Below are 12,629 nucleotides of genomic sequence, written 5' to 3'. Positions count from 1 at the left end.
AACCTTCCCAAATCAATATTACAAACAACTATTTGATTAGGCCAGCTACATATCAAACAATTTGGGTGCTATCAATTATCAAACTTATTTCCAGAGAAGATTCCTTTACCCTTTTATAGCTACACTCTAAACAGTTTCATGGCAACAATAACCTACAAAATGCTTATTATACCTTTGGAAAGAAGAAAAGATGATGGTATTTAGGATCCATTTCCTAGCCTTCTCTTCCCAGCCTCCTCTCTATCATTCAAAATAATGTCTTCTGTCTCTTCAACTAGCCCAAGGCAGATGAGTCTAATCATAAAGTGATTAAAGTCTTTCTATTCTTTCAGGGGTAAAGAATAGTCATGGAAACTGAGTAAAAAGATTTTTGATCTGTTATTAAAACTACACAATATATATGTGTATATATACATTGGCATTTTGCTATCTCTTGTGATCTATTCTAGATAATTTGGTTGAGTGAATGGTAAAATATAGATGCTATAATTTATGAACCATTAGAAATGTTTTATAATACCCTGTACATGTGATATATTGGTTTAGCAAAACCTTCATTGTAGAATAACAATACAATACTACAGCTCTCATTTTGTGTTTCCAGGGTATCGTTCTGTTTCCAAATTCTAATGTGTATAGCTATTGCTAGAGTAGTTTACATATTAGCACTATGATAAATTATAATTCAGTGGGATAAGTAAATGAAATAATCCTCATTATCTCAAAAGGTCACTAATTAAATGGAGTACAAAAATTAATCATGGGAGAGAACCCTAAAGATTCCACCAAAAAACTACTAGAGCTGAAAAATGAATTCAGCAAATAGCAGGATACAAAATAAATATTGAGAAATTAGTTGCATTTTTATACAATGATAATGAACTATCAGAAAGGGAAACTAAGAAAATAATCCCGTTACAACTGCATTGAAAGAAAGAAATACCTAGAAATAAATTTAACCAAGGATGTAAAAGACCTGTACTTGGAAAATTATGAGACACTGAAGACAAAAACTGAAGAAGATATAAATAAGTGGAACCTTATACCATGTTCGTGGATAGGAAGAATTAACATCATTAAAATGTCCTTACTACCCAAAGCAATCTATAGATTGAAAGCAATTCCTATCAAGATACCAATGGGGTATTTCACAGAACTACAACAAATATTCCAAAAATTTATATAGAGCCACAAAAGACCCAGAATAGCCACAGCAATCTTCAGAAAAAAAAAAAAAAAAACAAACAAAAAAACAAAGTTGGAGGAATCATGCTACTTGATATGAAACTATACTACAAGCCATAGTAATCAAAATAGCACAAAAACAGACATACAGATCATTGGAAAAGAATAGTGAGACCAGATGTAAACCTACACCCTTATGGTGAATTAATATTTGACAAAGGAGCAAGAACGTACAATGTGGTAAAGATAGTCTATTCAATAAATGGTGTAAACTCTACTCCTATAAATAAGCAATCATAAAATGATTTGGCAAGAAATCATCAACTAAATATAGCTCAATGGATTAAAATGTCTTAGCCTTGTATTGCCAGAGCTTGTTTAACTCATACCACAAACAAAGTGATTAAAGTCTTTCTAATAGTTCAAGGGTAAAGAATGGTCACTGAAAATTGAGTCAAAATATTTTTGTTTCATTATTAAAACTACATGGTAGAAGAAATCAGTGTTCAGTGTTCAATATCAGATTCTTATATAAAAATATCAGTACTAATTCAAGGAAACAAGATAAGGCTAGTATTTTTAAATGACAGAGGCTAAATTTTCTGTAACCCAATGAAGGCATTGATATGTATAGATAGTACTGTGAGATACAATTAATTTTGGCAATGCCCACATGGCCCTACTTTTAAATTCCACATGTTAATATTAAAGTCTCAGAACTACACATTCTAATTCAAAATACCTTTTTTAAAAAAACAAAGCTTTTGCCAATAATTTAAGAAAGTCAATCTTACATGATGGTCAATGATTTTTGCCAATTCTTCATCTTTCCTGGTGAAGAAATCTGGATATGGAAACATGGGGAGGTCTATTACAGAAGGGTGTTCCCTTTAAAAGAGCATAAGAACAGATACAATATTAGGTATAGATATTCTGCCTCCCAGGAATATATAGCTTTGAAAGTCATAATTCATTACTAAGCATTTTAATTCTACATTCTTAACATCAAGTACTTTGTATAGACTACTATATATTAGCTTTTAGTTTCGGTAAGCCATGACATACAGAATAAGAACTACACAATAATAAAAAGGCAATCTTCTCCTAGGATAAAAGCTCTATATTTTTGATACCCTATGCTTCCCTCATATCACCAAGTCCTCTTGTTTTACACTTTACTAAGTGCTTCTCAAATATTTTCTTTATCTTCATTTCCACCATCATTTCCTTAATTTAAACCATCATCTGTTACATGGACTTAGGCCTCCTCTTTGGAATCCTTGAATCCACCATGTGCCTTCCCTTCATCATACTTATCTCAGTTGTAATTTTACTTTTATCTGTGTTCCTGTGTGAGTTTCATGTTCCCTGGTTAGAATATGAGCTACATGATTGTGGTGACTTGATTTATTTATCATTGTCTTATCAGTGCCCAACATAGTTCCATTCGACACTCCATGAATGTTTACATGTTCAGTGAATTATGAGATGAATAAATGAAAGCTGTGCCATCAGTAAGAATCTATCACAAAACACACTTAGGTCAGTAGAGCAAGAGAGTGGCAATCTCAGGAGACAAGTCACAGAATGGAGCTAATTAGCAGGAGTTCAACTCAAGTGGCTGGTGACCAGGGAAAATATATGGAGCCTTCTCCCAACCCATACAATTTGGAAATATTGTGGAGCAGAAGAGCAATCAGCTTCCCACTGCATTCAGAATAGGCACTCTAGCCATTCTAGTAAAATATTAAAGGAAAATATGATTCTAGAATGCTGAGGAATTTGAGGACACCTGGGGGTCGACACAGGTTAACTATATTTATTTAACAAAATTTGAGCACTTCTGATATTCAAAGAAATATGCTAAATGCTGTGGAAAAGGAATAAGGCAGAATATTAAAAATATTTAAAGGTTAAAATTATTCAAGTAACTTGCCTCAAATTCCTTCTGAATTATAAAAGTTTAAATTAAGAAGATGCATAACAATATATTAGAAAACCTTTAAAATGGAAAGACTAAATGGATATGCTTGAGTATATCTGTGATTTCCAGTTATTGCAGTTGAATAGTTTGTACTAGAAAAGATTCATAGATAACTATAACACAAGACAACCTGAGTCACAAGAGAGACAAACACTCAATGATATAAACAGAAAAATATAGTAAAATGTTTAAGCATACGGGCTCTATACTCAAATCTTGAAGCAAATTTTGGTTCAGCCACTTGGTGTTATTTAATCCCTCTGTTCCTCATTTTTTCATTTTTAATGTAAAAATAGTAACTTTATTTTTATAAATATTAAAAAGAAGTAAGACATAAAGCATGTTTGATGAAGCAAATACTGAACAAGATTCAGCTGCACTATTCATAATGCTATCATTATCAAAAGAATTCACAGGAAGAAGCCATGGTAAAACAGAGACAATTCAAGTTCTTTTTTAAGTTCCTCTTACTGGGATGCCATTTATTTCTTTTTCTTTCCTAATTGCTCTGTCTAGGACTTCCACTACTATGATGAATATAATTGGAAAGAATAGGCAAATTTGTCTTGTTTGTAATATTAGAGAGAAAAAAACTATCAACCTTCCACCACTGAGTATGTTAACTATGGACTTATCATTTATGACCTGTATTATACTGAGCTACATTCCTTCTAAAACCAATTTGTTGAAAGTTTTTATGATGAAAGAATAAAGATTTTAAATTTGTCAAATGCTTTTTCTGCATTTGTTGAGATGATCATATAATATTTATTTTTTCATTCTATTAATGTGGTGTATCACATTTATTGATTTATGTAAGTTGAACCAGCCTGTATCCCAGGGATAAATTCCGCTTACTCATGCTGTATGATGCTGTTGAATTTGTTTGTAGTAGTTTGTTGAGAATTTTTTTCTATATTCATCAGAGTAATTGGCCTGTACTTTTCTTGTAGTATATTTGTCTGGCTTTGGTAACAGTTTCAAAATGACTGCCATTAATTCTTTAAATGTTTGATATAATTAACCAGTGAAGTTATTTGATCCTGGGATTGTCTTTGTTGGGAGGTTTTTGATGACTGATTCAATCTCCTTACTTGTTTTTGGTTTTTTCAGATTTTCTGTTTCTTCTTGATTCAGTCTTTGTGGGTTATATGATGGTTCTAGGAATTTATTCATTTCTTCTACTTTATTCAGTTTGTTGGCATCTAATTGTTCATAGTCATCTCTTACGATCCTTTGTATTTTTGTGATATCTGTTGCAATGTCTTTTGTTTTATTTTATTTCAGTCTTCTCTCCTTTTATCTTGGAAAGTCTAGCTAAGTCTGTTGAACTTACTTGTCTTTTCAAAAAACTAGCTCTTAGTGTTATTGATCTTTTCTATTGTTTTCTGATGTTTCGTTTATTTCTGCTCTAATCTTTGTTATTTCCTTCCCCCTGCTAATTTTTGGTTTATTTTGTTTTACTCTTTATAGTTTCTTGAGGTATAATGTTTAGTTATTTGAGATCTTTATTTTTTTCTTAGTGTGGGCATTTATCGCTCTAAACTTCCCTCTTAGAATTGCTTTTGCTGCAGCCCATAAGTTTTGGTATGTTGTGCATCCATTTTCATTTAACTCAAGATTTTTTTATATCCCATTTGATTTTTTAAAATTATTGGCTGTTCAGGAGAATGTTGTTTAATTTCCACATATTTGTGACTTTCCAGTTTTTTTCTTGTTACTAATTTCTAGTTTTATAACATTGTGGCTGGAAAAGATACTTGGGATGATTTCAATGCTTTTAAATTTGTTTTGTGATCTAACATATGATCTGATCTATCCTGGAGAATGTTCCAAGCACACTTAACAAGAATGTATGTTCTACTGCTTTGGGGTAAAATGTTATATGTATATGTCTATTAGGTCAATTTGCTCTAAAGTATAATTCAAGTCCAATGTTTCTTTTTCATTTTTCTGACTAGATGATCTATCTGTTGTTGAAAGTGGGGCATTGATGTCCTCTACTATTATTGTACTTCTGTTTGTTTCTCCCTTCAGATCTGTTAGTATTTGCTTAATATAGTTCTGTGCTCCAATGTTTGGTGCATATATATTAATAATTATTATTTCCTCTTGATGAATTGACCCCTTTGTCATTAAATAATGACCTTTGTCTTTTGATAGTTTTTGAATTGAAGTCTATTTTGTCCAAGGTAAGTATAGCTATTCTTGCTCTCTGTTTCCACTTGCATGGAACATCTTTTCCATCTCTTTACTTTGGGTCTTTGCATGTCCTTAGAACTGAAGTGGGTCTCTTCAGTAGGCAGCACAGAGTGTGATCTTGTTTTTTCATGCATTCAGTCACTCTATAGTTTTTGATTGGAGAATTTAGTCCATTTACATTTAAAGTAATTATTGATGGGTAAGGATACACTAATGTCTTCTGATTAGTTGTTAAGGCTATTTTGTCATCCTTTTGTTCCTTTCTTCCTTTGGGAACTGATGATTTTCCATATTGGTATGCTTAGATTCATTTCTTTTTACCTTTTGTGTATTTACTCTAGGTTTTTGCTTTGTAGTTACTATGAGGCTTATATAAAATATCTTATTGATAAAACAGTCTCTTTTAAGCTGATAACTCCAGTCACAAATAAAATTAGATCTTAAGTTTGCCATCCAATTATACTTCAGTACCATTTTCCCTAATTCCATTTCAATTCAATATTCTTAGGAACCATGAATCATTCTGGAAACTGAAAGTTTTCTAATCCTTAGAGACACATTTAACCATAACCATAACTTTCACACTCAAAACCCCATCTTTAAAGCAAGAGGTTAAAAAATAAATGATTTTTCTGGACACATAAATGACAGATTTTTAATCTAAATTAAATAATGTTGATTTTGTAAAGGTGATTTGTTCAAATAGCAAATCATATCATATATGTCTTTTCTTTGAACACTATTTTTAGTTTTCTTTTACCATAATTGCCTTGCCTAAATCACAGAGTCTCAAGATTATAGATTCTTGTTAGAGACAAGATTTAAAGTGCAAATATTTACAAGAAAGTTATCTAAAGTTAAAAAAAATTGACAACGAATAAATCTTCTTGGATACTTTTAAGGGTAGGTTAGTAAAGTAATAGCTTGTTTTAAACTTGACTATTACTATTACCATTACTTGATCTCACATTAAAAATATCTAGTACCTATTTAATTGCCATTGTTTTACAGTTTCTGCATTATAAAACATTCTATGAAAATACTCCACTCAGTGAAAATTAAAAATTGCTCTGTTCTCACTCCTCCAGCATCTACAACCTGGGTAGTGACCCTATTTCTGCTTGGCATGAAGAACTGCCAGCCAAGGGAAGCTTCAGGGTCCTTAACTTCTACTGTTCCCAGGGGCTCTGTCTCAGACATCAGCTGCTACACTCTCAGTCTTGTTTTCCCTTGCCAGCCAGACTATTGATCTGGTAGTTCCTATATACAATACCTGCAGGAGAGTCTCAGGTGTCACTTTCACATTGACTAGACCTTACAGAAGCAACTAAGGAACTCAAAGTCAAGGCTTTCTGAATTTTAATTTCTTTTCAATGGACATGTTTCACTGAAACAATTCTTCCTGCATCCTAGACATAAAACTCTGCAGTGATGGGCCAAGGATGGTCCTCTGCCACCTTAGCATTGCTGATTCATCTTCTATTTCAGTTTATCCACAATCCCCTAAGTAAATTTAGCCATTGGAGTCTGAGTCTTTTCATCAGTCTCATTTTAGACACTAATCTGTGTGGTTATCAGAACAGAATTGTAATATGATTGAAAGATGCCAAAAGACATAGTAAAAGGATGCTAATTTTTTTTAAAGGCAGCTTATAGAAACTAATGGAGATGGTTTCACAAAGAAAGAGAAAATATATTGTGCTTCAAGCTGAGGTATGGCTCCAGGATCACCTCTGAAACAAATCTGGAAGGATGAATAGTGTTAGTGAGAATAGGGGTGCACCTGACTTAAGTGAGTACATATATCAAAAAACCCTTTGAGGCTGTGTGGCGACTAAGTGACAACTTCAGTTTTGACTGTGTTAAGTGTCTTCTTAACTGGTTGTCACTAGGCCTGTCATCCTGGGTATACTCACCACTGTTTTCTGAACCCACTATGTTCCCTTTTTTTAGGTTTATTCTCTCATTTGGACAAAAATATGCTTAAGGAGCTTTCTAAGGCATGGTGAATAGAAGGTAAATAATTTGAAAACATCTTTATTTTACCCTCACATTTAACAAACTGAAGCAGGAAAATATTCAGGTGTCATTTGCTATTTGGACTCTGCCCAAATGGAGAACAGAATAGATTCAGTTAAATTGTTATATGAAACATGTTTACCTGTTTCCAAAACATTATTAACCAAACATATTTAATACCAAGGGATATTTGTGATTTTAGAGTGAATATTATTGTCCCTCAGTTTATTGAAGCTGCACTGTATTCTTGCTTCTGATGCTGCTTTTGAGGCATCAGAAGCCTTCCTGGCTTCCAGGCATTGGTAGCAGGCTGTTTATTCTCTCTAGAGCTATATTATTCAAGATGTTTACTCCTAACTTCTCAACATGCAACTTTCAAGTTCTCTCTAATAGAGGAAGAACGACTTGGGAGGAAAGATACTAGTTCTTAGTTGCTTTGGCACAAAAGTGTTATGTCACTTCTGCTTATAATACTTCGCAAAAAATACATGATTCTAACCCGTGGTTTCTAAAGCTTGGCCATATTGATATTTGTTGCAGGGGCATGTCTTGTGCATTGTAGGATATTTAGCAACATCTCCGTACTCTGCCCACTAGATAGCACTAACATCCCCCATGTGTGACAACCAAAAATGTCTATTGACTGCCAAGGTCTCCTGGGAGCCAAAATCACCCCTTATTGAGACACATTACTCATCTAACACATTACTCATTGATCTGATCCAATGACTAACCAATAGAATATAACAAAGTTAATGGGATAACACTTCCATGATGAGGTGTGACTTCTGTCTTGTTAGCAAACTCCTTTCTGCCTTCTTGGCATACATACTTTGATAAATTAAGTTGCCATATTGGAGAGGCCTACAAGACAAGTGGCTAAAGATGCTCTACAGCCCAGAGTCAGCAAGTGGTTGAGATTCTCAGTCTGACAACCCACAAGGAATTACATCCTGCCAATAATTTGTGAATGATCTTAGAAGCAGAGTTTTCCCTCTTAGTCTTGGCCAACACCTTGATTGCAGCCTTATGAGAGACCCTGAAATAAAGAACCCAGATAACTCCTTCTGGATTCCTGACCCAATGAAAATGTGAGGTGATAAAGGTATGCTGTTTTTGGTTGCCACATTTTTGAAGCCATTTATTACATATCAATGGATTATTAATACAAAGTGCCTTATAGTATGTCTTTTAAATTTTATTTTTCAGCACTATTTGGGCCTTTTAAATGTATAAATTTGTCTTTAGTTCTTTAAATTAAAAAAATTGATAAATAAGTCCCTGTTGTCTTCTTTTTTCTTTTATTTTTTTCTCTAATGCCCTTTATACCAGTGCTAGGCCTCTGGAACTGAGCCTCGAATTTTCATTTTTTCTTGTTCCCACTTTGCTCCTCTTTGTCTATTTTCTACTTTTGAAGAGATCTCTTCAACTTTATCTTCCAAACCTTCTGTTGAATTTTACCTTCCATTATGTTTTAAATTTCTAATAACTCTTTTTTATACTATTTTTTATATTGTCCCCTTTTCATGGATGAACAATTTTCATTTATTTCTTTGAAGAAAATTAATATAGATTTTTAAAAACTTTTCTTTGCTTCTGCACTGTTTCAGTTTTCTCTGAGTGACTTTTACATTTTATTTATTTGGGCCTCTATTATGTTGGAGGTTTGTTGTTTTTTGTTTTTTGTTTTTCAAAAATATGGTGAATTTTATATGCCCATTAACATTTTAACAGCTTTTTGAAATATAATTGGCACACAATAAACTGCATATATTGAAAATACATATTTCGATACACTTTGACATATATTACCCACTGAACCATCATCATCTCCAAGAAAAAGATCATAGCCACCATTCCCCAAATCTTCCTCATGCCCCTTTTCCCAATTATTTGTGTTTAAAGTAAAAATAGTGAAAAGGCAAGGGAAAGCTATCAGTGGGCTGTTGGGTCCTGTTAAATAATGGCCCTCATGATGGAGTGATTATATTAGTTATATTTTTACTGCATAACAAGTTACCCCTAATTAGCAGCTTAAAACAACAAACATTCATCATCTCACATTTTTTTGGATGATCTGGAATTTAGGTCATACCTTTGGCTCAGGATCTCTCACAAAGCCAAAATCAAGGTGTTGACAGAGACTGTAGACAACTCAAAAGTCAATGGGGGGAGAATCTACCTTCAAGCATATTTATAGGGCTGTTGGCAAGCCTCAGTCCTAGCTGGCTGTTGGTCAGTTTCTTGCCATTGAAACCTCTTCAGTTTCTTGCCATTGAAACCTCTTCAGTTTCTAGCCATTGAAACCTCCTCATGGTGCAACATGACAATTGATTTCCCTCAGAGTGAGTGAGTGAGAGTCCTCAAGACAGAAGCCACTGTCTGTCTGTAACCTAATATTGGAAGTGGCATCTCCTCACTTCTGTCATATTCTATTCATTAGAAGTGAATCACTAAGACTTGAAGAGAGTACACAAGGGTATGAATACAAAAAAGAGGGGATCACTGGAGGCTGTATTAGAGGAGACCATATTAGCACAGGAGTAAAGGCTTTTTCCCCAAATATCAGTATCTACAGACCTTTTCTTGATGCCAAACAGAAACATTAGACAATCTCCTACCTGGGGTACATCACTCTGCTCCCCTCTACCCCCAGGGAGAGGAAGGAAGGGGGGAAAGTGGAAGTGATAGGGACAGAAAGTTGAGCTTTGTATCTGACTCTTCCATATGAAGACTTCACCTTCATTCAATACAACATTCTTGTAGTCTTTGAAGGCTTACAAGCAGTAAAACAGTACGATACGAATTCTGTTTCAAAATGATTACTCTGACAGTTGTGCAGATTGAACAAGAAATACTTAAAGTTGCAGGACCATTTCAGGAGTTATTGAAACAGAATGTTGGCAGTGCGTATTAAAGATTGGAAGAGTTATCTTACCAGAGAAGCAATTGATTGCCATAGCAACTATACAGATTTGGGGCTGGAAAAATGGAGAAATACAAAAGACTGTTTTCTCCTCTCTTTTCTGCCTCTGAATGACTCAACTCTTGCTGGTTAAAGAACATAATAGTAAAAATCTTTAGGCCTGAAGCTAAACTACTAAGAATGTTTAAATATTAATATCCCACCAGTGCTTTATTCCAAGGGTTCTAAACTATAATTTCTTGACATGCTGGCATATTTCCATAATTGTGAGTTATACTACAAATAATGTGTTGTTAATAATAGCTAAGGACCAAATTCTGAAAATTATGCATACTATTAAAATACACTATGCTAGACTTGCAGTATCCCCATAATAATACTCTCACTCTTGGCTATTATATGTTCTTAAATGTATTTGATCAATGGAGCATGCTGAAAAATAGGACATAATCCAGAACCTGCATTTACTATGTGGCAATCTTTAGGAATATAGGAGTTATTGTAACTGGACTGCAAAGTGGAACTGAGGATCCAACAATATTCTTCACACAGAAATAGGGGAAAGGCTCACTTGAAAGCAGGTAGTCCTCGCTTTATAACTGTTTGCTCCCAAGGTCTTTACCAACTAGAAATACAGCCACTGATTTTTTGCAGCACCTGGAGAGCTACTTTTTATGTTCCTGTATCAGTCCCCATATATACAGTTAGCTTCTACAGGTCATAAAAAATAATTTAAAAATTAAATAGAAGAAAATTGATGGATAGAGATTATATTGCATCCTAGAGAGGTTATTTACCACAAATGAAATTCTACTGGGGGAAAGAGAAATCTTGCAAAGATAAGAAGGGCTCTGTTTTTCCAACAGACTGAGGATAATAGCACTGTTTGGAGATCTGAGAAACAGGCAGAATGGATAGAAAAGTATCTCCTCACATTCCAGCACAGCCACATTAAATAAAAGCCTACCAGAGATTAAAACCATACTAGGCAATATGGTCATCAATGTGCTATCCAGCTGTAAGTTTAAGTAGGGGCTTCTGCTAGCATACAAATGTGTTGAGGGGGTCACAAAGATAATGCATATATCCTGTCTGTCGTATAGTCACATGTAAAGCTTTCTTCAGCACACGGCAAATAGAAGAAAACTTTCAAACAAATCTCTAAATTATTGAAAAACATGAAGAATGATCCTTTATCTCATATATCCAGAAGAAAATAAACTATAAAAAATTGTTTACTACAGGAATCGGAAAGAAAGTACTGAAAACTGCTTGGCACTCAATGGGGCATAAGATCTATAAAATAGGAGCTGAAAAGTTTTTCAGAGAGAAAATATGTGAGATGAGGAAGGATGGAATGAAAACAAAGTGCCATGGTAAAAGATCAATACATAACAAAAGCAGTTTTAAAAATAAGAAAAGACATTATGAAAAATAAACCAGTGTTTTGGATTACCAATTCAAAAAGATTTCCAAAGTTAAGAGGAAAATATAACATGAAAATAGAGAAAAGATAACTAAAATGGAATAAATAATATGTGATTCAATATAAGAATGACCAATTAAAACAAACAGAAAAATTGGTATAGAAGCAGAATTAAAAATATGACCACAGAAAACTTATAGAGCTGAAAAATGACCTAAGTATGTACAATGAAATGTTTTTCACCCAACCAGGCGTGGCTCAGCGGTTGAGCATCGACCTAGGATCCAGGAGATCACGGTTCAATTCCCTGTCAGGGCTCATACCCGGGTTGCGGGCTCGATCCCCAGTCGGGGGCGTGCAGGAGGCAGCCGATCAATGACTCTCTCATCATTGATGTTCCTATCTCTCTCTCCCTCTCCCTTCCTTTCTCTGAAATCAGTAAAGATACATTAAAAAAAAAAAAAATTTCTGTACCAGTTCAAAAAGGAAATAAAGACTCAAGTAAAAACAAACAAAAAATCTACAAGGGTTAAAGTAAAATTCTCCAAATATTGAGACACAAAAATAAGTAAACACAAATAAAATCAGCCTTAGATTTCTCCCCTGAAGTTGGAAATAATAAAAAAGTGTGCTCTAAAGAATCTTTATATTTTCACATACTTAAAATAAATTCCTTTTTTACACTCCTCGTAAATACTTACACTAGGAGATTACGAATGGAAGTAACACAAGCTTTGATATTGAGAGAGATCCACTAGACTCAGCTTTTTGAGACAAATGATCCGCTATGTAGCTCTAAAAATTAACATTTATCCAATGCTTCTGCAAAGACTAGCAATGAAAACTGAATCAAATTAAACTTAAATTTCAGTCTAAATAATTGTTTT

General features: G+C 33.8%; 1 protein-coding gene across 1 annotated transcript in view; it reads right to left on the bottom strand.

Moving 5' to 3' along the window:
* The window catches only part of TMEM232 (transmembrane protein 232), a 140,390-nt gene that overhangs the window by 2,562 nt on the left and 125,199 nt on the right, over positions 1–12,629 (bottom strand). The window contains exon 14 of the mRNA XM_081132555.1: positions 1,980–2,073. Within this exon, the coding sequence (XP_080988681.1) occupies positions 1,980–2,073 (94 nt within the window). The remainder of the gene's footprint in view (positions 1–1,979; positions 2,074–12,629) is intronic.

The sequence above is a fragment of the Miniopterus schreibersii genome (genome assembly GCF_964146895.1).
Source record: "Miniopterus schreibersii genome assembly, chromosome: 3".
In the NCBI taxonomy this organism is placed as follows: Eukaryota; Metazoa; Chordata; class Mammalia; order Chiroptera; family Miniopteridae; genus Miniopterus; species Miniopterus schreibersii.
Note: the sequence above shows the minus strand (reverse complement) of the source record. Positions and strands in the feature narration are given on the sequence as shown.